Here is a 27,913-nt window from a genome sequence, read left to right as displayed (position 1 = left end):
AGTAAAAAAAAAAAAAAGATGGAACTATGAAACTAAGAAAAAACTATAATTAGGGGAATGACAAATACCAGCAAAGTGACACTAAAACTATAAACATTTGTTATCATAAACATTATTACAAAAAATGCAGATTTCACATAAATGGATATGAATAATGGAGATACTGAAGCCTGAAGTTATGTGTGCTCCTCGTGTTTATTTCTCTGATGCTGGTTTGCCTGAGAATAAACTTCATGAGAATAACGGAGCATTACATAATGTTTACAGCAAAATCTTAAATATAAAATTCTTTTTCATGTGATAAGAAATCCACTTGAAAGACAACATGGAGAATTTGCACTATGGGATTTTACTGAAAGCTTGTCCTGAAATAACTGAGATGAGATGTTTATCAGAGCTGTTTATCAGAGACAACAGGCAATACTGTGTTCAATTCAGACACAGAATTGAGTTCTGTTATCAAGGAAAATGGTGAAGAGTGGACCTGAACTCAAGATGCACAATGCAACTTTGAGGTATTTTAAACCCTCATTCTGATACACATTACTCTCTTAAATTTGAATCAATGGTTCCATGCAGACCCTTTAACATCGATGGAACCTTTCCATTGCACAAAAGGTTCTTTATAGTGGAAAAAGGTTCGGGTTTGGTTTATGGAAACCAAAAAGGCAGTATAAACTAAGTATAAATAGCAACTACACACATTGCAAAGAAAATACTGCTATTTTTACATAGTATGTCACCAAGTGTAAATAGCAACTAGATTATATTTACACTAAGTGAAAATAGTAGCATTTTCTTAGCGATATGCTATTACACTAAGTGAAAATAGCAACAGGTTATATTTACACTAGGCCTGTGTAAAAAATTGAATAGCTGTATTTTCTTTGCAATAAGTGTACATAGAAGTTAGATGCTATTTATACTTATAAATAGTCGCAGACACTATTTGCACCTCAGTGTTATTGTACATTAAACGAATGCAATAATAGAAAAAAAGAGTGAAAATTAGGGTTGGGTCGATAGACGATGCCATCGTCCATCGCCGATTGCTGACAGACATCATGATGTTGAGCCAGCATCGTGATTTCCCTGCCTAATCGATAAACATTTTATTATTAAACACACGTTAGACATTAAATTTCCACTTTCTGAATATTTTCTTCATGTTTATTGAAAATAAATGCCTTTACGATCTGATATGTGATGGGAAAAGGGAGTAGAGCGAGTTCGGCAAAAGGCAGATTTCGGATCAATTTGCGACAAATCTTTCTGCCACAAGCCTTACCCCTATTGCTGTTGACAATCCAGCTTCTTCCGTAATTGTGTCTGGCCCAACCAGACGTCAGCGGGCGGAGTTAGTGTAAATAGCCTCTGCCAACAAGCCATATCGAATTTGTTGTCAAAAATGAAAAAATGCAATGACAAATAATCAGGGCAGTCATACAGAATTAAAGGAAATGGTGAATATAATCAATCATCCATGGTGGTTTGGATGTAACATCACATCACGCCCTTGATTAAAATGGGTTTTAAAGATGTATTCACTGCAGTGGACTAGATGCCTCAGGGGGTTCATTCCGACAATTAGCCTATGTTAAGTACATTTTTTGGCACAAGATACCTTGATTAAGTGGACTTGAAGAAAAACAAAATACTCCAAAAGTGTACAAAATTAAATTATGTGTGCCTGGCTCATGTTAATTCTCCTGCTTTTGAAATACAGTAGATGCTTCAGGACCAGTCCAATTCTACTGGGGCAGGACAATTCTACTGGGGCAGGACAATTCTACTGCTACTGCTGTACTTTCTCAGTGCGGTGGACTCCTCCTTACTGCACCTCCGCAGGAACAGTACTCACTTACATCATGATTTAAAGGCTTTCTCAGAAGGTTTCTGGTACAGTAAGCAGCTCTCTTAAGTAAAACTTGTACATTAAACTTTAATCATGTATACAGGTTGTGGGCTGGTAAGAGCACACGCCAACATTAAAGGTCCTGTAACACTTATGTATTGTGCATGATGGAAGACAATGCCAGCATATTAAAGAAAAAAAAATATATATATATTATAATTATCCATCACAATGGTTAAAAACCCAAGAATAGATTTCTCATGTGCAGCAAAAGATTGTTGAGCTTCACAAAATAGAAAGTGGCTGTAAGAAAATAGCTAGAAAATTCCCATTTCCGCCATCAGGGCAATAATTAAGAAGTTCCAATCAACTAAAGATGTTACAAATCTGCCTTGAAGAGGACGTGTGTCTATATCGTATAGAGTTTGACTGGCCAAAGACTGTCCAAGGATCACAGCTGGACAATTGCAGAGATTAGTTAAGTCTTGGGGTCAGAAAGCCTAAAAACTATCAAACAGCACCTACATCACCACAAGTGTTTGAGGGTTTCAAGAAAAATCCTTCTCGCTCATCCAACCACAAACAGACTCATGGCATATTAAAGGGATAGTTCACCCAAAAATAAAAATTCTGTCATCATTTACTCACCCTCAAGTTGTTCCAAACCTGTATGAGTTTCTTTGTTCTGCTGAACACAAAAGAAGATATTTGGAAGAATGTTTGTAACAAAGCAGATAGAGCAACCATTGACTATCATAGTATTTTTTCCCGTACTATGGTAGTCAATGGTTGCTCTATCTGCTTGGTTACAAACATTCCTCCAAATATCTTCCTTTGTGTTCAGCAGAACAAAGAAATGTATACAGGTTTGGAACATTTTGAGGGTGAGTAAATGATGACAGAATGTTCATTTTTGGGCGAACTATCCCTTTAAGTTATCAGACACGACTGGAACTTTAACAAGATGGGGTTTTGTGATCAGATGAAACTAAAAAAGAGCTTTTTGGTAGCAAACCCAAAAGATGGGTTTGGTGCAAACAGGGTTAAATATACTGCTGGATCTTTGGATCCTATTTTTCTGCCAAAGGATCTGGAAATCTTGTTCAGATACATTGTATCATAGATTCTATCATACCAACAAATAAAAAAATTAAAAAAACCTCAGCTAGAAATCTTATAATGGGCTGTGGTTGGATCTTCCATCAGGACAATGATCCAGAACGAACATTAAAATCAACACAAAAATGGGTCACTGAGCACAAAATTGCCATGGCGATCCCAGTTCCCTGATCTGAACCCTATAGAAAGTGAGTGGGGTGAACTAAGGAGAAGAAGCAACAACATGTACCTCGGATTTTGGAGGATTTGGAGAGATTCTGTATTAATTCTGTGTGGAAAAATAAAAATAAACTTTTTATAAATATAAATTCCAAGAGTCAGGGAGATATATCAACGAAAGCATGCTAGCATTCAGTGAAAACCTTGTTTACAGTGTGTGTCTGGGGTTCAGCTCATTGCACTAACTTCCTATGTGAAAGAGAGAAAATGATCCAGTCTGCACCAATCAATATCTATCCTAAGGCACATAACCTGGAGAGACTCCATGGATATATAACATAAACCAGGAGAGGATGCAAAGGACAAAACGACTTTCTAAATGGTTCAGTTTCCAAGAGGAAGAACTTTACAAATCAAGTCAAGCCACCTTTATTTATATCACGCTTTTTACAATGGCGATTGTTTCACAGTGTTAAACAGGAAAATAATGCAACAGAATTTGATTCAGCTGTACAGCCGCTCTGAAAAAAAAAAAAAGGCATCCAGCTCATTTCAATTATCATATAGTGACCATGCGGGCAGATCAGTAATTTAGTTGAAAATGTATTGAATATTTAGTTGAAAATGTAGTGTCCCCAACGGAGCAAGCCAAGCCAAAGGCAACAGTGGCAAGGAACCAAAACTCCATCAGGTGGCATAATGGAGAAGAAAAAACCTTGGGAGAAACCAGGCTCAGTCGGGGTGCCAGTTCTCCTCTGGCCAAACAAGGCAAGTTTATTACAATCTCAGAAGGCACACCCACAGACTGCACACAGTCCATTGTCACAAAATTGACAAGAGCTGCAAGAATACTTCAATCTCTTTGAGTAAGTGGAAGTGAAGTAGGGTTTTTGGGGTACAGATCTGATAAAATGAAAGCTTCTGAAGAAAAACTAATTTGTCAGAACTTGATTTGGTAACACTTTAGAATAATGGTCCATCATTGGTAACTATGCAGGAAGTAATGCAGGTCAAATGAGTAAACAAAAACAATTGCTTACATCTCAGGCACATGTTAATGTTGTGATTTGTAATTATTTGACAATTCTTTATAATTTGTTATAGTTAGTTGATAGTTCTTAATGAGACTAATCTCATTTAGTAATTATTGATTACCTAATAGGGCAGTCCTAAATTTGATATTAGCTGAAGTGTTAATGTAGTACTATTCATTTGTCCTGCATTACAACCAGCATAGTTACCTATTAATGACAGACCATTATTCTAAAGTATTACACTTAAAATCCATGAGAATGCTGGTGTTTGGCCAAACTAAACAGTAAAACGGACAAGACTTTATGTTGTCAATAGAAACAATGTCTATGTGACACTACCTGAGGTTTCTTTCTGGCAAAACTCATACATTTTCTCAGAGGGAAAAAATATTGCTGCCAGTTGAGCTTTTCTGTTTTTCTGCCCCAAAACTATCACGCTCTTCAAAAGTTTAAATGAATTTGAACAATAACCCTAAAGCATTATTCTCAGAAGAGTACCTGTGAGAAGTCCTGCCATAGGAAATAATTGTTCAATCTTTCATCTTTGAGGGGTTGACAGGTTAAAAAAACAAGTGTTTGAAGCACTGCTGAGTTTTACTTGAAAAAGCCAACTACAGCTTCTCTTATAAAAATAAAGTGCCAAACATTCTCAGAATATAAGAACTATTCAAATTAAATTTGACTATTAACCCATTAATTTCATAGGGCCACAAACAAAGTACCCGTGTCCTACCAGGAGCAAAGCGACGGTTATACGTTTTCTCACCTCATCCACGTTTTCAAAAGCATTGATGATGTCATAGGGCAAACAGGACAGCAGGTCTATGACGAACCAGGTCTTCAGGTAATTCATCCTGATCAGTTTCGGATCTGAAATCACCTCCCCTCCAGGCCCGACAAACGTGGTGTGGAAGTTGAGCACGATGTCCACGAGGAAGATGACGTCCACAACACTGTCCAGAACCAGCCAGGTGACATTATTCTGTTTGGTCTTGAAGGAGACATTGTAAGGAACCATGATGGCAGTGTAGAACGTCAAGATGAGGATGACCCAGTCCCAGGTGGTCTTAAAGGTGCAGTAGTGTAAGATGATGTGAGGCGGGGTCTTAGGGGCTTCCTGCTTATACTGAGGAAGGATGTCAGAACCCAGCTGAAGCACCTGAGAAAGATGAAGACGACAACAAATTGATAAAGGGATTGAAGGATCTGAGACAAAGAGGTAAAGAAAAATACTAAAATTGCAGATTTAATTGTTAGGAAATGTATGATCAAGTTACAGTATATACATTGTTTTACAGTAACTTAATATTTTAAAATATGTAAAAATTATATTAAGATACATTGACAGCCTTTTTTCCTTTTCAGTACACTGGATTTGAAACAAATGTTCTACTTTGAAGGAATTTTCACTCAGAAATTGCTAGTCAATTTAAAGTTATTACAACAACATGTAACATTGCAAGTAACACAATGAATTAAATGTGAATTTTTTCAAGTAGAAACACTGAAATAGTATTTTCTCGTAAAACATACTCCAATAATCGTTTTATTTACAATTAAACTAATAATCACCTAATGAGGAGGGGATTATCTTTAGGGATAAAAGAGAGAGTGAAAATGAAAATGAAAATGAAATTTCCCTCAGGAAAGTGTGTTTGTTTCAATATTAATTCTAGCTCTGGTTAATTTCTGCTCTTCCCTGGACAATACACTGTTTGCTTTATAATATGCATGTTTGTATTAACAGAACATTAAGTTTACTCAGAGATTTAAAAGGAGACAATAAAGAACAGATGTCAATGGAGGGAGAAAGACTGTTTCAGATCATACAGTATAGCAATCAACACATTTTTTAATTGTTTAATTGATTGTAAAATATGCAAGAAAAGAAGATCAGAATTCAAATGCAAAAATAGCGACACATTTCCGGTTACCTTTTGAATGCTAAGAACTCTGTCAGAGTAAGTCATGAGGAGACCTTTTATCTTAAATTTAAGCAAGAAAAATATGTTTACAAAGTATGTTTTCTCAAAAAGAAAACAGTTAAAGAATTCAATGCAAATCAAAGGTTCAATACAGGAAGGTTCAATCAACAGCCTCTATGGCACATTTGTGGCAAAATTGACTAGTCCCTTATTTTCTTTAAAATTAAGGTCATATTGAGGTACTTGCTGCACAAGGGACGAGAATTTTGGGCCAATTCAAAGCAAAAATCTGTAGCATATAATTTTTTTTATAGCATTTACATTAACTGTTCTGCTAAAACGTGTGTATTATTTGATCTGTAAACGTGTACCCAGAATTTTTTAGGGTTTTAGGCATTTCAATTTTTATAAAAGTTAGTTAGCACTAAAATCATTTTAACATACTTTTACTTTTGAAACTGTATTTTAACATTTACATATTGGCCCCATTCACTTCCATAGTAGTGCCTCACTGTAACCCAGATTTTCTTTTAAGAAAAAGAGAAAAGTCCAAATTCATTTTTGTGTTAATCAACATTAAAGGGTTTCAACAATACTGTCGATTGAGTTTAACTTATACTGAACCCAGAATATTCCTTTAAGAGATTCAGGCTGAATTAATTGCAGAAGTTTAATACTTAAGAGTTAATGAATAAGAACAAACCTTAACCAGTGTAATGCTGCCTTGCGAACACTGTAACAACACACATTCAGCATGGATCAGAGACATTAAACCATGATAAAAGCAACCAGCCTCGCAAAACTATCCCATCTTTTAATGTTCCCCCTCATCAAAAACGAGTGTCGAAGATTCAGATAAAATATCTAGTAAGATTATTGCTTCCTGACACAGAAAAATAACATTTTCCTCCTCTTTAACACCATCACAAAACCGTGACAGAGCAGTAAATGACAGATGAGAAAAGCAGAAAAATTAACAGGGGTTATGACACACACACTCCTCATCAGTGTTAATTATTAATAGCAGCTTCTGGCACTCAACTGTAGACTTCTGCTGTCCAACAGACACGTGTGAGATTGTGTTACAGCAGCGTCCTGTGTGTGTGTGATTCTATTACAAGTTTGTCCTCCGTGAGATGAAGTTTTGTATAACCTTGTACTGTGTAGTCAAGGATGTAAGCAAATGCTGCCTCTGTGTGTGTGTGTGTGTGTGTGTGTGTGTGTGTGTGTGTGTGTGTGTGTGTGTGTGTGTGTGTGTGTGTGTGTGTGTGTGTGTGCGCGCGTGTGTTCACCTCTGCGAGTCTGGACTGTTTGTGCGAAGTGACGTCGGTTCTGCTCACGGGCGTGATTTGCTGAATGGTGCTTTTACTGTTCGTCAACGCTCGAGTCAAACGTGCAAACTTGGTCCAGCCTACAAGACACATTTAATATGTTTAATGAAAAGCATCACACATCTGAATAAAGGTTCTGCATAACTGAACTGAATTCAAATAGTTTCAAAGACCATGTTGTGCTTCATTGCGAGCAAGAATCTGACATTTTGTTCCGCATTGACCTTATTCTACATCCCTTAATTCTACCCAATACCAAAATGTAACAACTACCTTACTAACTATTAATAAGCAGTAAATTAGGAGTTTATTGAGGCAAAATTCCAGTCCAATAGTTACCATAGTCACCAAGGATGCATTAATACAGTAATATTGTGAAATATTATTACAATTTAAAATAAAACTTTTCTACTTTAATGTATTTTACAATGTAATTTATTCCTGTGAACAGAGCTGTATTTTCAGCATCATTACTCCAGTCTTCAGTGTCAGAAATCATGCTAATATGCTGATTTGGTGCTCAAAAAAACATTATATATATTAAACGTGTCTATATATATATGAACACATCCTCCCAAACGTAAGTCCTCTGTGGCCCAGATATGACTCTGACTCAGCAAAGTTCTTTATGTTGAGTAAAAGTGGAACAAAATGTTAGCTGTCGCTCCTGTAATGATCCTTCAATGAAATATAACTGTTGGAACACTGTCTGGACCCTGGAGCGGTTTCAAATCTTTCTCTCTCTCTCTTTGACTCTTGTGTGATTAACATTCATCTCACACACACTGGTGAATCTGATGCAAACACGCTCAAGTCACACTTCACCCTAAAATCATTTAGTATAAAGAAAATTATTTTTAGGACCATTAAAAAAACATTATTTTCATGACAGTTAAGCAAATTTTACCACAAAATTCTCATTACTGTAACAATTCCCCTGTATTTTCAAAGTGATTCTCAAAACTGTAACAGTAATTGTCTTGCTGTAAAGAATAAGTGGCGTAAAAAAAAAATACAGGCTTCACTAGTGTCTACAAGAAAAATATCATTTCTTATTTCTTTCTTTTGATTTTGGGGTGAAAATGGAGCTAGACTTGTTTGAAACAGGTTTTGTGAAAATGTTTGGAAACAGACTCTATTTAATATTTTTCAGCTCAATAAACAAGCACCCAGTAGACACACAGACACGCATACTGTACGTGCTTGAAATAGCACTTGAGAGTGAGAGCCAAAGGAAAAAACAAGCTATGCTTGCCAATCATAAACAAATATTTATTTATATGACATACAGTACATAAGCACATCAGAGGAAGTGTTTATCTGTCAGAACAAACTCAAGACCAGCAAGCACTATGGGCACATCTGTGACTTTCAGACAAGTATCTATTTTGAAAGCATCAAAATTAACCATGGTTTTACTACAAAAAAAAAAAAAAAAAACTGTGGTTATACAAATGGTACACATTTACTATAATAAAACCATGGTTCATTTTCGTAAAGGTGACATTACAAGTGTACTATTGTACAGTACATACATACGTACGTACGTACGTGCGCGTGTGTGTGTGTGTGTGTGTGTGTGTGTGTGTGTGTGTGTGTGTGTGTGTGTGTGTGTGTGTGTGTGTAAAACTCACCTCTGGTGCTTTCGTCTTCAATGGGCTGTTTGAAGACAGTGATGTCCTTAAATGTACACAGGAACAGAACCACTTTGTCATTTTCATTTCGGATTGGAGCAATCTGCATGTAGAACCACACCGGAGATCCTGTATAGGTCAGAGGTCAAAGTCAGCATCATCACGCACGGTTTCTGACAGCACCATGTATTAAATCTTTAGTACAGATTCTTTTCATATTGAGCCTTCAAACCAATTTCGATTAAAATATGCCCCTGTATTCATTAAGTAAAGAAGTATATTATATATCCCATAGTATATATATATATATATTGTGTTTTAATTTATGACAATAAATTCATAAGCACATTTGTATGGCCAGAACAAATGTTTTTACCTCCAAGGATCCATGATATACCATTTGCTTTTTTTTTTTAATGTGTTTTTTTTTTGGGGTAAAAAATTGCAAAGCTGTTTTTTTTGCATTATTACGCCAGTCTGCAGTGACACACGATCCTCAGGAATCATTATAATATGCTATATTAGAGCTCAAGAAACATTTATTATTAATAATAATGTTTTGATTTGTGTGGAAAAAACACATTTGTGTTATAAACTACTATTCAGAAGGTTAGGGTATGCAAGATAAAAAAAAGAAAATCAATTAATACTTTTACTCAAGAATGTATTAAATGTATCAAAAGTGACAGTAAAGACATGTATAATGTTACAAAAGATTTCTATTATAAATCAATTATTGTATTCATCAAAGAATCCTGAAAAAATAAGCAGAAAAAAATGATTAGCACCTATTCAGCATATTATTATTTCTGTAAAATTCAGCTTTACCATCACACTAATAAATTACATTTTACAATATATTACAATAGAAAACAGTTCTTTTAAATTGTCATATTTGACAGAATTACTATCTTATTGTATTTGATCAAATAAATGCAGCCTTGGTGAGCACAAGATAATTCTTTCAACAAAAATAAATCAAAAAAATCGTAATTATTCCAAACTTGACCAGTAGTGTACATGGAGATGTTTAATGCTGTCTGTTCAGATATTCCATTCTCAGTAATATCTAGTAGTTCTTTTAATTCTAGTACTAATTATTTTAGTCATTCTAAGAAACTTCAGAGACATGGTAGTATCTGTGCATATATTTGTTTGAAGTCTCACTTACTGTTCTTTCTGTACAGCAGCACTTCAAAGCAGTTGGACTCATAGTTGTCAAAGGCCTGTCTCACCTTTTCTATGGTCTTCTTGTCTGTCAGCTCCCCATACATAAAACTACAGAGAGAGATTGTTCACACAGCGGGTGGAATTTAAGTAATTATCCCTCCCTGAATTCATCAGAATCTACATAAGTCTGAAGATTCATGAAAGTAGTGCTCGGAAGATGTTCAGGATTCAGATTTTCCCATTTTCCCAAAATGGGTGGCCATATCGAATAACAAAGATTAAGAGATTTTCTGAAATGTATGTGCACCTCATCCTTGAGGCAAAGTGTGACCAATTATGGCATCTTAACCTGTTTGCTTCTGTTGCAGTCACAGATAAAACCTTATTAATAAATTTTAAAAAGACTGTCTGTTGTAAGCATAGCAGGGAATATGCTCTAAGTGCGGAAGTATATCTGTGGCTCAAGCCACTTACTGAAATTAGATTTTTTTTATATCACTGTATGCCACTGCAAAGCCAAATCATGGCTGGGCCAAAAAGAGACTTTCATCCATTTCAATTTAAATTCCAAATTCCTAACACGTCGATATATACACACACACACACACACACTTATAACACTACACTTTAGGCAGAGGCAAGATTATGACATTATCGTTTCTTAGAACAAATAATTAAAAGCCTCAGTCTTCAATTGTTCAACAGGCACAGGTACTGCAACACCGGAGATCTTCAATACAGCAAGAACTGTGTAACATTTCTATCGTCACGTGTACATCCCCTCACCTGCATGTGCTGCTTTTCTGCATGACTTCTGCTCTGTGGTATCCAGACAGCTTGCAGAAGCCGTCATTACTGTAAACTACAGGCCAGTCCACAATCTGAGCGTTCCCCAGCAAGAAACTTGTCTCTGAATGTTCAGAGAAGGTATAAAAGAGAGAGCAGGAATTAGTGACCTGACAACAGTATATTATTGTCACTTACCTAGCCCTACTGTAACATCTGGTTTACTCTCTATAAAATGTAGACTTTCAAAACCACATCAAACAAAACAACTACAAACTACCTTTCTTCTCACTTTAACTATCATATACATCCCCCGGTTTCGCAGACTATGCTTAAGATAGTCCCAGACTAAAGTGCATGTTTGAGCCGTTTTAACAGAAAGCAACTTGCACTGGGGTATCTTAAAATATGTCAGTGCCATTGTTTTCTCTCAAAGATGCACACCAGTAATGTTTTTTTTTCTTCTAAAGAACGTTTATAAAAGCTACTTAAATGCCCTAATTGAACTAAGACCTAATCCTGGCTTAATCTAAACCATGTCTGTGAAACCAAGCCTGTAATTATCAGACTGGCTTTGTTTGTGAAGCGGATGGCAAACCAGACACAAACAGCGTTCCTGTGACAGGAACTAAGAGATGTCGCGCCCTCTAGTGGTCATAAACGCAACCGTTCTCTCAAAACCATCAGGCCAACTTCACGCGAGTCCTTTTGTGCTGGTGACGCAGAGATGTGGAGGGAAATTACTGTATATTGAGTGTGTTTTTAATCAACTGAAGGAGAAATAAAATGAAATGCGTAATTATATTAAATTAGATACAGGTAGTAGGCCTACTACACGATGATTTAGTCAATTGCGGCTGCTTAACGTTTTACTGTCTAATTATTTACAATTAGGCTATCTATGTGTGCTCCTTTTTTATAAAAAAACGAAAAAACACCCAACTCAAAAGGATAAATACATTTGAATAAATATATATAATAATAAATAAACAGACTAAATATATAGCCAACTGTCTGTAAATATAAATTCTCCAGTAAGAAATTGTTTTATTAAATTATAGTCACTCATTTGACCATCCCACTCATCTGTGCCTCAAGTACGCATTTATTGAAGGATATCAACATCTAGTCCTATAGCTACAACAGATAAAGTCATTTTACAATGAAGACGCAGGAGATGTACGAGATACTGATGCATGGATAGGCTCCTGACGAATGAAGTTTCTTTATTGTAGGCTACGTATTTAAAGTTAATTTCTTGCAAAACGCCTCTATAACTCAAGAACAAATATCACTGTGAAAATTATTCATATAAAAAACATCACAATGTGCCCAGCTCAGAGAACTGCAGTCACTAAAATATAATGAAAATTAATGATAAAATAAAATAAAATAAAATAAGCATTATTACAGCGAATAGCTAATTACAATACAAATAACTGCACAAAATCAGCTCCACATTAATTCCATGTTTTTAGTTTGAAATACTGGTAACTCAGTATATAAATGCAGAGTAACATTGACACTGTAACAATAAGTGACCTAATGCATTTCAGAAAGCATAAGCGTGCTCCTCACCACTCGAGCGTCTAACGATATTCTCCAGGAAAGTGTTTTGCGGTGCCACCAGCCCTCTCTTTCCCCCGGGCATCGTGCGGCTGTGTGTGTCGCGCTGCTCTCGTTAGGTGGGCACTCTCTGCGCTTGGAGTCTCTGCCGGCGGAGCGGGGAAGCTCATGGTAACGTCGCGCGCTGGCTGGCCGGGAGCTTCTGTGTGCCACCCGCGCGCGCTCTGGGCTCAAAGCGACAAGTCGGTGGGCACGGGGAGCTCCCCGCGCATGCGTAGCTGCGCCGAGAAGCACAGGCAGACGCTGGGGATCTCCAACTTCAACGCTGGGCGCGTGCCCAACAATTCCCCGCTTAAATCTCTTAAGCGTTATACATACATATACTATACTTGATTAATTATATAGGCCTACATCGTACGTTCGGAGATTTAATAGTTCCCGTACGAACTGAAAGGACCAATTAATTGCAGAATAAGACTGAAGGCCACGAGTCGCGCGAATCACAGGCGCGTTCACCAGCGCGCTTCAAAAGGGTGCTAAGATTTGCACGAGCTGTTCCTATCGCGACGCTGATGGTAAACTGTGCAACCCATTTGAATTCTATTGAGATTTTACTACTTTAAAACGCTATGGAAAAAAAGTCAAACATGTTCTAAAAACAGTCATTATAAACTAACAAGACTGATGAAAAGAGGAGAAAGCACCAGCCTGCACCAACATAAATTATAAAGCTTTTTACTCATGACCACCTTTAGCCTACTCTACGTGCATATTCAACAAGTTTTTTTTAATAAGTTATACACGATTAAACCGATTTCTTAAGTCAGTTTAATGTAATTTAATTTTAAATGACTTAAACATCCAAGTTGAATTTAAGGGAGCAACTTTTTTACAGTGAGATAATCTAAGGGAATAGATTTCACTAAAGATTTATAATAGCTACAACTGTGGCATGGTGTTGCTATAGTTTCTAAATGTGTACACTTTAAACCCTAATGCTCAAAATAATTAATTGGTTTGATTAGAGCCAACTCAAATTAAACAAATTAGTTCAATCAAATTAACTTTTATGAGTAAAAGTTCACAAAACTGACATTTTAAGTAACCTGAATTGTTTAATTGTTTTGAGGTTTATGAACTTGATTCTTTTAATTTAGATAAACTTAAATTTGACTGCAGGGATTTATATTTCACAGCATGCTTTTGCCATGACACTCAAAAGTGAGAATAAAATGCAAAAATTAAGTTATATGGGGAGGGGGGAGGGGTTACCATCGTGGTGACGAGTGGACTTAGTTTGTGTACAGATGTTCTATATTGCTGTACTCATTCAGCAAGTGCTATGCTATGCTACTATTAAAGCATTATGTTACCAATTAGCAATGGACTTCTTGGACAGCCCTGTGCCCCTCTCCGGACCGAGGGAGATGGACTTGATAATAATCTTCTCAATCAAACACTGCACTGCCAAGTTTCCACTACTAAACATGTTTAGGTCGATCATTTTAATTTAAATGAATTGGCTTACTTAAATATCTGAAGTTAAGAGCAATTAAAATCTGCAAGTTCTGCTTACTTAAACTTTAAATTTCTTAACTTAAAAAAAAAAATCGATGTAACTGATTGCTTAAATTTTTTTGAGTTTTGCCAACTTATTCGGGTTTACATCGTAGGCTACTATTTTTCATAAATGCTATAGATAACAAAAGAAAGAAAATAGTTAACAAAAGCATGGTAATGGTCTTATCTTTAATTACATCCTTATTGTAACAAATGCTATAGTTAAACAATTAAAAGAACTGTTACTGTTATAAGGCCAAGTACAAATTGTAGACTTCCCTAAGCACTTCTCCTCGGGGGAATTCCTGCCGCCATTTTGAAGTGCATTCCACTTCGTGAAGTCGACGATTGAGTCTACTTCATATGTACACTTCAGGCAGCTCCATCACTTACAGTCACAGTCCAGAGAGCAGTTTATACAAATGAAGATATAGTTGACACCAATTAGACATACAGTCATGTGAAAATGTTAAGACAACATATTCAATTCGATGGTTTTCTGTATCAGGACATAATAATAAAAAAAAAATTTGGTCCTTGGCAGGTCTTCATTTGGAAAATAAAACCTCAGATGAACAACAACACATGACATATCACACCGTGTCATTATGTATTTAGCAAAAATAAAGCCAAAATGGAAGAGCCATGGGTGACACCCAAGTCAGGACACCCTTACTGTTAACATTGGAATTAAGAGGGTAAGTAATGGCCAGGCACTGCTAATCAAATGCCATTGATTAACTGATCACCAGCAAGTGTGATCACCTCTAAAGCTGAAGTTTTGGCAGTTTGCTGGTCTGGAGCATTCAGGTATGTGTTAACAGCGATGCCAAGGAGGAAAGACATCAGCAATGATCTTAGAGAAGCAATTGTTGCTTAGACAGCCATCAATCTGCAAAAGGTTACAAGGCTATTTCCAAACAATTTGAAGTCAATCATTCTACAGTGAGGAAGATTATTCACAAGTGGAAGACATTCAGAGCAGACACCAATCTTCCCAATGAGTGGACGTTCCAGCTAATTCACCCAAAGACTGTGTAATGCTCTGAAAAATTGCAGACAACCCAAGAACTGCACCCTCACACTCTACAGGCCTCAGTTAACATGTTGAATTTCAAAGTTCATTACAGTACAATTAGAAAAGGATGGGTCCAGTATGGCATTTTTGGAAAGGTTAACAGGAGAAAGCCTCTTCTCAAAAAAAAAACAAAAAAACATGGCAGCACGGCTTAGGTCTGTAAAGTTGCATCTGAACAAACCATAAGACTTCTAGAACAACGTCCTTTGGACAGACGAGACCAAAGTGGAGATGTTTGGCCATAATGCATAGCGCCAATGCTGGTGGAGGGGTGACGATTTTGGGCTTGTTTTGTAGCCACATGGCCTGGGCACCTCACAGTCATCGAGTCGACCATGAACTCCTCTGTATACCAAAGTGTCAAATGAGAGACCATCTGTCCGACAGCTAAAGCTTGCCTAAAATTGGGTCATGCAATGATCTGAAGATCACAAGCAAATCTACAACAGAATGGCTGAAAAAGAAAATAATGAAGGTGTTGCACTGGCCCAGTCGAAGTCCAGACCTCATCCTGACTGAAATGCTGTGACAAGATCTGTACATAAACAAATGCCCACAAACCTCAACAAACTGAAGTAATGTGAGTGGACCAAAAGTCCTAGAGGAATGATGTGAGAGACTGATAAATCATGCAGAAAATAATTACTTCAAGTTATTGCTGCTAAAAGTGGATCTACAGGCAACTGAATGATAGGGTGTTATTTTTGCTAAATAAATAATGACACAGAGTGATATGTCACGTGTTGTTGTTCATCTGAAGTTTTATTTCCCAAATTTTAAGACCTGCCAAGCACTAGATGTTTTTTATTTTTACTATGCCCTGATACAGAAAACCATGGGATTCAATAGGGTGTCCTAACATTTTCACATGACTATAGTAAAAACTATAGATATTCAGAAGAAAATGTCTCTATATTGGTTACTGATTGACCCATAAATACTGGTAATGAATAAAACTTTACCTTTGGTCCCCTCCATCCTTGACTATTTAGTTCCTCATCTCCTTGTCACAGGGCCCAGGACAATGTTACCAATTGTCCTTTCCTAAAAACAGTGCTGTCAAGACCCATTTGTACACTGTCTTACGCAACAGATGACATCAAGCAAAAAAATCAACCAAACTCTGTGTATAGTTGCTTCTTTAAGACCCCACATATCTGCTTCAGTGCCCTTTAATTTCTATTAAGCTTTAATCACTGAAGACACAAAAACACATGTTCTGCCCTAAGCTCTCAGACACCTGCCAACATGAGACATGATGGGGTGATAGAGTAGAGGTTCATACTGAGTGAGTTTACATGAACATATTCCATCATTTTAAAAAAACGATCTGTTAAAACCAGTCAGTTTCGAGGAACATAATACTTATAACTCAGATACAAGAAAAGGAGGTGACGGTGTAGTTTTAGAGCCAGGCATTGTGTAATCCACACTTTGGCACTACAGGGGTATAAATCAAGCATTCATCCCGCCCATATCAGCTGATCTGATTCCTATGCACTCAATTGGCAACTCTCAAACAGGTGGCCTTACTTAAGCGTAGCTTCAGTTCAATCTGCCTGCTTGGCTGCTTCTGCTGCACGCTGCTTTGCAACCCACCTCCACCCCAGCTCCTCCTTAAAGGGGTGGTAAACCACGATTTCACTATTCTAACTTTAGCTAGCGTGTAATGTTGCTGCTTGAGCATAAACAACATCTGCAAAGTTACAACGTTCAAAGTTTAAAGCAAAGGGAGATATTTGCTTTTAAAGAAATCAGTTTCTAAGAACTACAGCAAACGGCCAGTAGGCGACTACAGACATTCCTCCAGGGTTGGTGACATCACCAGGCTAAATATTTACATAAACCCCTCCTCCGAGAAGATTAAATAAGGGAGGGTGAGGCCATTTTGTATCGCGGCGCTGTTGTGGTATAAGTTAGTTAGGCTGGAGTGTTGTTGCCGCGATGCCGAGGAAACGCTGTTATTTCCATCCGGATTGCAGGTCTGGGGTACTTGCTCTGTTCAGCCTTCCTTGGGACGGGGGTGCGTTGCAGAGCGTTTAACATACAGCATGTTATATGCACGTGTGTTTGAGTCAGCGGGGAATCAGGCGCGTGCGGGGCTCCCTGCAGCACATCTAACAGAGGAAAACATCCACCGTCTTCGCGATTTCAATGCCGGATTTGCACAACGTCAGCTGCGTGAAAAAAACACTGCCGGTGCGTGGATGCACGACGCACGCGCTGCACATTTCACGGAGGACAACACAAACTTCCACAAACTTCGCGAGTTCAATACAGGATATGCACAACGGCTTGTCCTGAAAGCTGGATTTACAAACAGAAGCTGTTTACGGGCCACAACCTGTAAGTCTGATTTATATTTCATCGATGTGTTTTCCTGTAATAGGTTGTAGCAAGGAAGTAAACAGATGACAGCGCTGTTCTGCAAACCAGTCTGTTAAATGCTCATTCATACTTAACGTTATCCGACGAACACCTAACGTTACAAACACTAACGTTAAAATCTCAACAGCGAACCTGACATTAGTGTAAATCTTTGATTAGAGCTTTTATGTATTGTTTATCTTCAGGCATGCTAAACATGCTTCTGTGTGTGATTTGGCTACTATAGTAAAGCCAGTGTTTAGTGTTTTGGGTTAATAGTTCTTGCGACAGATATTTGGCTGTAATCGTTCTAAAAATACAAAAGTTAAAGTGCCATTCAGTAGCGATCACTATAGACCCGCAGTCTTTACTCTTGAGGACTGAACAGGTTCTGCTCGATCATCTTCACTCAAATGTTCTGGGTCTGATTCGAGCTCATATGGTTTTATTGACGCCGTTGTTTCTAATACTGAACAGCCTCCGGTAAGGGGCGTGACGTTTCCGACAACCGTGCACTGCGGTTAGCGAATCAGAACACACTGGGCCAGCTAACCAATCAGAGCCCACTGCGTATTTTTGAGGGACTGGCTTCATACAACCCGGAAAGCATCAGACCGTTTTACAAGGAGGGACAGAGCAGTGTAGAATAAAGGTCAAATATGTGAAAAATAAGGCAATTTTTTTTTTAAACGAAGCATGAACACATGTTACAGTGCACCCCACAAACACAGTCAAGCCTTCAAAAGAATGTTTTACCACCCCTTTAAACTGTGTTTAACTTAATCAATGCCATTCTGTTGTCATTAATGCATACTCTGTTCTAAATGGGGGATTTCGCTGCCCTCCCAGTTTAAAAAATGGGAGGTTGTCCCCAGAATCTGCTGCTGTTCCCTGTCTTGGCTTTTCATGGAACTCATGAAAAGGATGGGGAATTTAGAACAGAGCCATATCGCCAAATGTAAATTTTGCAAAATATGCCAATAAAAAGTTGACTAAAAGTTTGTCTATGGTGTTTTTGACTTAAAGGGTTACTTCAGTGATTTAGCATTAAGCTTTGTATCAGTAGAAACCCGGTAGTATATTCAAATTATGGTACTTTCCCCCCTCATGTCTCCCTGAGACGAGAGAATTATGCATTTTATTTCTGGAAAAAATCCTCAGATGACGCAAATATCGCCATTTTTGGCCAGAGGCTAAAAACTACAGCCAGTAGAAGGAGCTAGTTCCGCATGTTTTCAACCCGCCCATAGGGATGGGATCTCATTCACAGAATGTAAATGCGCACGGCCGCTCGGATCGGGCATTCATAACGGAGCGGTGCGGAGCAAAGTGAGTGTTTCAACTTTTCAATGAATTCCTATGAAAGTTTAGCTTCCATATACGATCTGAAAATGCGCCAGACAGGACACGTGCCAAGAATGACTGCCGCGCTGCATCTTCGCTCTTGTGATGAATGAAATCTGACTCCTGCTGTGTTTGTGCCGTGACTTTCATTCGGCTCACTCACACTTTATTGAAAAGACACGTTCAGTTTTTATTTGTAGTGTTTATTCTCTAACTGAACGAAATTATTGTATTATTATGAAGATCAAAACGATGGTGGGGCGGTGTAGGGAGTGGCCTCGTAGGGCAGCGAAGACAGTGCATTCTGGGAGTTGTTGTCTTTCATCCACATGAGACAAAAATACATTTTCTGTCTTTTTTCAGTCTAGAAGGCACCAAATTCAAAAATAATTTCAAATTTCTTCTACATAAATGACCCAGTTTAAATACACATTCATCTTCCCAGCACTGAAGTACCCCTTTAAGTGGACCTGACTGAACTGCTGTCCATTCCCGTTTTTAACTCTTAAAGATGTTCAGGGAAATTACCAAACCACAGGCAGTCATGCCGGCATGCAGAAGCACCATAAAACCTTTTCCTGGCGTACTGGTGAATAGAGCACTTATATACATAGGCGGAGTTTGGGGCAGAGCAAAGCCAATGATTTTGTCTGAGCTATGAACTCAGTTTTTTCTGTTTCTTCATGTAATTCCAAAGGGACTTGATGATGAGAAAAGGAATGTTTGAAAATGTAAACTGGTATTTCCTACTGACACTACAGCAAAATATATAAATAACTGGCTTAAAAAACACAAATATATGTGTCAAATTCAACCAGTTCATATCCTACAATACTACACAGCAAAGAAAAGAATGCACAAGTCAAGTGAAGGTTCCACAACTTTGAGAGCTGTCAATGTTCATTAAATCACTCACACACACTTTGCCTTTGCGGTTAGAACAACATGAGAGGCATAAAGTACATATATAATTTGACGTAGAGAACAGAAAAAATAAATCATAAAAAACAGGGACTGAGGACTGGGAGAAAGGAGAGTGATGAAGCACAAGGAGGAGAGATACAAATCGCCCCAGCTGGGAACTTTAAAACTCATTCCTTAAAACGTAATCTGATTATTACAGCTCTGTTGGTTCTTTAATGAGCAACACAGTTTAGGCTCGACAGCATGAACCTCAAGTGATCAATATATTTCCCAGATGTTTAATAATTTAAGTTTCACTGTAAATGTCAGAGACAGAACACAGCGGGGTTGTGACCTCGTTCTACCTCCAGAGACGGTGACCTGCTGTGTAAATTGCAAATGTACACACTCATTTATTAACACTGATTCATATACACACACTCTCTACTGTATTCACTGATACACATTTGCTTAATCTCTCAATCTCGCTCGCACACACCACAATAAGCCTGGCATGTCTCCATTTCTCTACATCGACTGTGACTGTTAATTAGCCTGTGAGCATGTCTCAGTTTTTTGTCTCCATTTTTTTTCTCTCTGTGATGCCCTTATAATTATAATTTAGTTCATCTAAAAATCTTCCAAACTAGATTCTGTTTGAACATCACTAAAAATACCCTGTCGATAAGTCAATAGCCTCTAAATCTGAAAGCCGAGGTTTCCCTAAGCAATTGTGACAGAGTCAGAGGACAAATGATAACTTCACAGACATGATAGATTTTCCTTTGTCATTACACCATTAGCGGTCTTTGTAGCACTGCCAGATTTCCTATAGAGGGCTGAATTACAGTAGTGGTGTTTCTATTAACAGAGCTAGATAAAGTCAACATTTTACTTTATATATATATATACTGCTATTTTCTTTATTTCCGCAATCTTTATTACATTGATGTTAATAGAGTGGTCCCGGTTTGTAGGCAAAAATTGCGGAAGCGAGTTAGCATCTTAGCACTTCAAGTTCCCTTGTCCCGAAGTCAATGGATTTTTTTGAATGGGATTTTGGTTAAACGGCTGAAATAAGGTCTGTGGTGAACACAAGCTCAAGACACTTTCACGTTTTATTATACGACATAAAATGCATCAGTATTACCCCACTTGTTAGCAAAAGGCGGTTGCTAACAAGTGGCTGAATGGGATTACAGAGGCTGTCGAGGAGATTAAATGTTATCATACTGAAAAGGTAAACTCAGTCCGCTTTTACAGCCTCTTTATGTTTATAATTGAGCTCTTATAAACTAGTCTAACTCAAACTTTCTGGGAAAATGTTTTGAGATAAAAACTGAAAGAGTTGTCAGAAGCTTAGTGATGGTGACGTTGAAATCAAGGGACCATGGTGGAATCCGTTTAGCCTTTAGCTTTTTACTTCCGGCATCTCCATTTAGGCTTCAAAATTTTGTAAAAGTTGTGTTCTTCTGTGATAATTATCTTGATGGACGAAACGTGGAAGTATCATGAACTTGTGTTGATCAGAGAGCTTGTTTTTAGCATTAATCCAAAAGCCTATGGGAAAATCCTATTGGGAACCAGTGTGATGCTAACTGCCGGTTGGCCTACAAAGTGACGTCATACCTGCACCATTCTATTGGGATGAGTTTACTACGGTATTGGTGAATCTTGTAATTACACTGAACAAAATTATAAACATAACACTTTTGTTTTCTTTTCAAGCTGTCTAATCAACATCTTCATATGCCACACCTGTGAGGTGGATGGATTATCTTGCAAAGGAGAAGTGCTCACTAACACAGATTTGGACAGATTTGTGAAAAATATTTGAGAGAAATAGGCCTTTTGTGTACATAGAATGTGTTCAGCTCATGAAAAAAAAAAAATGGGGCAAAAACAAAAGTGTTGCGTTTATAATTTTGTTCAGTGTATATATGCCACTAGTGGTACCAAACTACTGTTTGGGCAGAACCAATAGTGTGAGTTTGGGACATCACATACTGTTTCTGAATAATGAAAGATGAGAGAGAGTTTGAAACTTGTTGGCGTAGAAATTACATACTTCACCCTTAAATATTGCACGATTTTAGAAAAGTTGCATTTCTCACAACAGAAGCTTTCACTGTTGGTTAACATATAATAACAATAACCCATGCGGCCCAAGCAACGTCAGCTGAAAATTAGATTTAAGAGGTGGAGCATCATGGTACATTTTGATGTAAATTTATAATAATTAATTGATTAATTATTTAAGTACAATAAGAGCAGGGACATTAAGAATGTGAGTCAGATTAGGGTCCGATTTGACTATGTTGACTTTGCTTTTAGAAGATTTGCAGATTAAATACACTGATGCAAATGAGTGAGTGCTAATACAATGGACATCTCTGGAAAAAAATAAGAGACCACTCCTATTCTTTTCTTAAATCAGCATCTCTACATGTATGGCAGCCAGTCCATTCCAGTGACTTTTGATTTTCAACACAGACACATCTCCTTCTGCTTAATGAAGTACGGATTAGGTGGTCACCTGAACCAAATCTTATTAAAAACACTGCTGTGGTCATCACTATTCTCTTGCAATAGGACCAGCTGGATAGCAAAACAGCGCTAGTAGTACCTCAAAAGTAGCTTACCAGGATCAACTAAATGCTGGATTTTCAAAATGATGTGTAGTTAACTTAAACAACGTTCATTAATTAATAATTTGTAGTCCCTGTTATTGCAGGGACATCGACTTTACATTTTCATGCCCCTAAACATGACGCAGAACAAAACAAACTGTGATTGGTTGCTTTACATGTTAGTCAAACGTCCTCTTGGGCGGTCCTTAATCAGTGAAAGCTGCGATGGAGTCCAGACCTTCTGCCGTCAGTCTGAAGGTCTGGCTATACATGAGACCAGGTTGCTTCAATCCTTAAAATTTCAAAGATAACGGTTCATAAGAACAATGTCAAACTGCAGACATTGGAGTGACAGACAGGCAGAGCTACTACGACTTTTCACTGACCGGGATGATCGTCAACTCACACGAAAGTCCCTCTAGAAACTCTAGAACAAAGCCCTTTATCAATGAGAAGCAAAGAAGAGCCAGGCTGAGGTCTGCAAAAGACCATAAAGATTGGACAGTAGAAGATTGGGGTAAGGTCATCTGATGAGTCAAATTTTCAGCTTTGCCCAATACAAGGCCTTCAAACCAGTGTCTCACACCCACTATGAAATTTGGTGGAGGATTGGTGATGATCTGGGGGTGCTTCAGGAGGCTGGAATCAGACACATTCATCTTTGTGAAGGGCACATGAATCAAGCCACGTACAAGGTTGTCCTGGAAGAAAACTTGCTTCCTTCTGCTCTGTCAATGTTCTTCAACTCTGAGGATTGGTTTTTCCAGCAGGTCAATGCTCCAATCCACACAGCCAGGTCAATCAAAGTGTGATGGACGACCACCAGATCAAGACCCTGTCATGGCCAACCCAATCTCCAGATCTGAACCACATTGAAAACCTCTGGAATGTGATCAAGAGGAAGATGGATGGTCACAAGCCATCAAACAAAGCAGAGATGCTTGAATTTTTGCACCAGGAGTGGCATAAAGTCACCCAACAGCAATGTGAAAGACATAGAATAAAACAAAAGTGTACATTTTACTCAAACACATACCTAAACAGTAAAACTGATCATTTGCAATTTTTTTCCAGAGCTGTAATTGTCCCTCTTTCTGAGGCGTATCGGTAGCCTTTACATCTAGACGCACCTAGCGGCAGCAAATCTTGCAGCCAGGGTAGTCTAGCAACTCTCCGTTGGCTTGCGAAAAAACAAAACAAAAAAAACAAACTCTGGTCAGGTCAATCACATTGTGTATAGAGTCAGTGGGCGGACTTAACATAATGACGACAGAGTTGCGGCGGTTCCGCGTGTTACTTGTAAACAAAGAAGCTGGCGAACAGCTGTCTTTCAAATCGGCTTTGGCCGCGACTCTGGAAGATTTGGAGTTAAGCTTTTCTTTGAGGAAAGAACGACACTGAAGTCATTCTTATGAAAGGAAGATGTGTTCAGAGTTTTGCCGACCAGATACGGCGAAGGTTTAATCTATCAACTAGCTCCGCTTCACCTTCTTTGTTGCTCTGGTTGGTTGTAGTGCTATCCAATTGCGTGCAGAGGGAATTTGAAAGACAAAAGTTTATCACCGCCCCTCGGATTGAGCCCTGCCAATGGTGAGTTCCCAGACCCAACATCTTGATGTGGGTCTGGCTTGTCAGGCTAGCGTATCAGAGCAGTCAGGTGAGAAGTTTGTCTCATGGTTCTCTAACAATCAAACGTGTGGTCAAGTACAGCTCACAGAATACTGCTCAATTGAATCACAGCAGGGCTCCAGCATCTGAAACTGACACACTGGCCTATTCCCAGCAGGGAGGGAACGAAATGAGAAATAACAGGCAACAATCAAAGAGCAGAAGTGAAGATTGCTTAATGCATATAGCATGATTTCACAGCACGATACACATTTGTCTTGATACAGGTTAAACATAAGATTCAGGTATCAGTCTGCCTCTATTTTTATCAGCAACATGTCCCAGAACTGGCCTAAATGCTGTCACTCAAAGGTATAGTCTTCCTGGAACCAATAGGATTAGATGCCATCCTCTTACTAAGTTGTAATATTTGTTCCATGAAGTCAGAGAGTACATGAATCCGTTTAAACGCAGCCAGATAAATACACACCGTGCTGCTGCCTGTGATGTCGAGCGCCAACCGTCCTGATCTCTTTTGTCTCCTTGCTTGGGCTAATTACAGCTCTGCCCACGATTTCTGTCAGATTCAAAGCTACATAAACATTTAAGAACAGGAAGTCCCTTTTGCTCCTAGAATCATAAAAAACATTTGTTCCCATACATTAGCACCATAAGCAGAAAGAATGCGCTCCGCATCGATGACAGGAACCACTGAATGATATGCACCAGTGTTGGTGAACAGTAGCTTGTGAATTTACAAGCTATTTTCTACATTAAAGTAGTTCAACAAGACCTCAGACTTATAGTGGACTTTTTAAAAAAAGTAGTTGTCTACATAGGCTAATACCATTCAAAAGTTTGGGGCTGGTAAGTTTTTTTTTAAATGTTTTATTTTTATTTTTAAAGAAATCTCTTATGCTGACCAAGGATGCATTAAACAGTAACATTCTGAAATATTACAATTTAAACAGAAATTAAATGTATTCTCATGATGGCAAGCTCAGTTTTACTCCAGTCATCCGTGTCACACGATCCTTCAGAAATCATATGCTGATTGGATGCTGCATTTCCTAATATTATTAATGTTGAAAATAGTTGTGCTGCTCAATATTTTTGTGGAAACTGTTTAAAATATTTCAATTATATTTTGTTGTTCGCTATTTAAAAGGTATGCAGAGATATTTTTAAAACAGGACTGTTTTTATCCTTTCCTCCCAACCTGCAACAAAATATTTTCCTTGTGATGGGTCAAAATGATCCGAAGCCCTAAAATTATACCTTTTTTTTGTCTGTCCAGAAAGCTTATATAATTTTTATCATATTTTTTTATTTTGTATTATTTTTTAAATATTTTATTTACCTTTTAAATTACTAGATTTTAATAAATAGATAATATAATTTAAGCACAGTCTTCACATTCTTTTAACTTTAATTCAAAATAACTCCAATACATGCATAACCCAGCTCAAATCAGCTCAAAATATCTCACATTGGGTCAATTTGGGTGTCTCTGCCGACCTCTTGTGGAAAAAAATATATACAACATTATATTTCATGACTCTGAACTGTTCCGCTGGGTCCTAAAGTCAGATTTTGAGTTTATCTCTTCAGTATCCATTAATATATACATGTAGACATTATAAAAAAATTGTTGGTTTTAGCATTTTTGATCATTTCTTAAGTTTTTCTATGCATACTGAAGCATTCCTCACATTCCATTCATTCCTAAGGGGGTCAAATTGACTACAACCACATAAACTCCTCGAATCCAGTAAAATAATTTTTGTGGGTACAAGTGCAACTAAGGTGTGTACAAATGTCCTACGGTCTTGGACGATGAACACAATTTTTAAAGAAAAAAAAGTTTCGGGTCAAAATGACCCGAATATACTTTCATCATGCTACTACATACGCTATTCCCTTTGGGGGGGGAAAGTGTTTTTCCGGAAAATCAACACCGTTTTGAAAAAGTTGAGCTAATGTCACGATGATGAAAAATATATTTAGTATCGTCGTTACGTTTAGCTATAGTTGCTTCCCAACACTCATATAGCCTACATTAATTCACCACTGTTGCAAAAAGACAGGGACAGAGAGTGTGAGGGAGAAAAAGAGCTCATGAGAGAAAGGGATCCTGATGTGATATGACACTCTGACATTCAGTCAGGCCCTCATTAAATTAGTTAAAACACTGCTGCATTATCCAGGGCTGAAATGTGTTTAATAGTCTCAAATGCTCCCTAATTACAATGAGCCAGCCTCACAGGCACAGAAGTTCAAATCTTTACTGTTATTCCGCTCATTATAGTCCAAGTGTAAGGAAGAGAAGAGCTCTAGTTCCTTCACAGACAGCCACAATGCACAGGTGATGATAATACTGCAGAAGCTGCCTATAATGATGCCACAGGAAACAGAGAATAAACAGTTCATATTTAGCATCGCCGTGACAAGCCACAGTCTATCACAGGTTGTGTTCATGCAGGGTTATTAAAGAGATAGCCAAATTTTACTCATTTACTCACCCCCATGTTGTCCCATCCTGTATTGTCTTTCACCTGCATGTGGAAAAAGAACAGGATATGTTAGGCATCATAAAACAACTAGTTTTACTAGGTTGAGTATCTTAGCACAACTGGAAAACTGTGTCAACTAGGCATCCAGAACCAGAATATAATTGGGATTTTGTTTCTTTCTAAAGTCCTGTCACTTCTTCAACAATTATAGTTACAGCAGTAAAAAGAAAAGTTCTCTTAATCAGTATAATCCATTCGATCTCAAAATGTCTGATGGCACCACGCTGATGCATTTTAACTGCACTGAAACACTTTCATATGTCAGTTGTAGATGCGGCTCACTAAACATCTTCAGAAGAACATTAAGACTGATTAAATATTCAGAGGCGAATGGAGAGAGAGAGAGAGAGAGAGAGAGAGAGAGAGAGAGAGAGAGAGAGAGAGAGAGAGAGAGAGAGAGAGAGAGAGAGAGAGAGGAAAATAGATGGAAAACATGTGTTTATGTGGGAGAAAGTGAGACTTAAAAAAATCTGCTAATCTCATTAATTCAAACACATTATTAATGCATATCATAAAATAATATAAACACGTCTAATAACCCACCATATTTCAGCACTAAGGTCTGAGGATGATGTAACCATGTGTTATTTAGTTAACAAATCTAGTGTGCTATTTGAGTGACAGGCACTTGGAATGGACTAGGACTCAAAAACAACCTGGGACCTACAGATGCAGATATAATTTAGTATAATTTTAATGTTTTTGAAAGAAGTCAGTCTCTTATATTCAACAAGGCTGCATTTACAAAAAAAAAAAGGTGTTATTTACACTATAGTGCAAATAATGAAAGATTCTATTTACACTAAGTGAAAATAGCATATTTTCTTAGCGATAATTGCTATATACACTGTTCAAATAGCGATAGATGCTATTTACACTAAGTGAAACTAACATATTTTCTTAGCGATAATTGCTATTTACACTGTTCAAATAGCGAGATGCTATTTACACTAAGTGAAACTAACATATTTTCTTAGCGATAGATGCTATTTAGCCTACACTAATTGAAACTAACATATTTTCTTAGCGATATACTCTCTAAAAAATGCAACAAAAATGGTTCTTGGCTCGTAATCATAGGGGAACCTTTTTTAGTGCTATTTGGCACCAATTTTGGTGCTTCAGTGGTTCTTCAGCGGTTCTTCAGAGGTGCTATATAGCACCTTAGTCAAAGAACCGGTGAAGAACCTCTGAAGAACCGCTGAAGAACCAAAATTGGTGCTATATAGCACTAAAAAAGGTTCCCCTATGATTACGCAACCCGTTCTCAT

At 37.7% G+C, this 27,913-nt stretch overlaps 1 protein-coding gene across 1 annotated transcript in view; it reads right to left on the bottom strand.

Moving 5' to 3' along the window:
- The window catches only part of kcnh5b (potassium voltage-gated channel, subfamily H (eag-related), member 5b), a 55,611-nt gene extending 42,806 nt beyond the window's left edge, over window positions 1–12,805 (bottom strand). The window contains exons 1-6 of the mRNA XM_079842981.1: window positions 12,592–12,805; window positions 11,014–11,137; window positions 10,229–10,335; window positions 9,058–9,186; window positions 7,385–7,503; window positions 4,934–5,326 (exon numbers count right to left, since the gene is read on the bottom strand). Coding sequence (XP_079699107.1) covers window positions 4,934–5,326; window positions 7,385–7,503; window positions 9,058–9,186; window positions 10,229–10,335; window positions 11,014–11,137; window positions 12,592–12,664 — 945 coding nt within the window. The 5' untranslated portion in view covers window positions 12,665–12,805. The remainder of the gene's footprint in view (window positions 1–4,933; window positions 5,327–7,384; window positions 7,504–9,057; window positions 9,187–10,228; window positions 10,336–11,013; window positions 11,138–12,591) is intronic.
- Window positions 12,806–27,913: the final 15,108 nt, after the last annotated feature.

Source organism: Gobio gobio, assembly GCF_949357685.1.
Source record: "Gobio gobio genome assembly, chromosome: 18".
NCBI classification, from domain to species: domain Eukaryota; kingdom Metazoa; phylum Chordata; class Actinopteri; order Cypriniformes; family Gobionidae; genus Gobio; species Gobio gobio.
The sequence above is the reverse complement of the archived record's forward strand: the minus strand, read 5'-3'. Positions and strand labels throughout refer to the sequence as shown.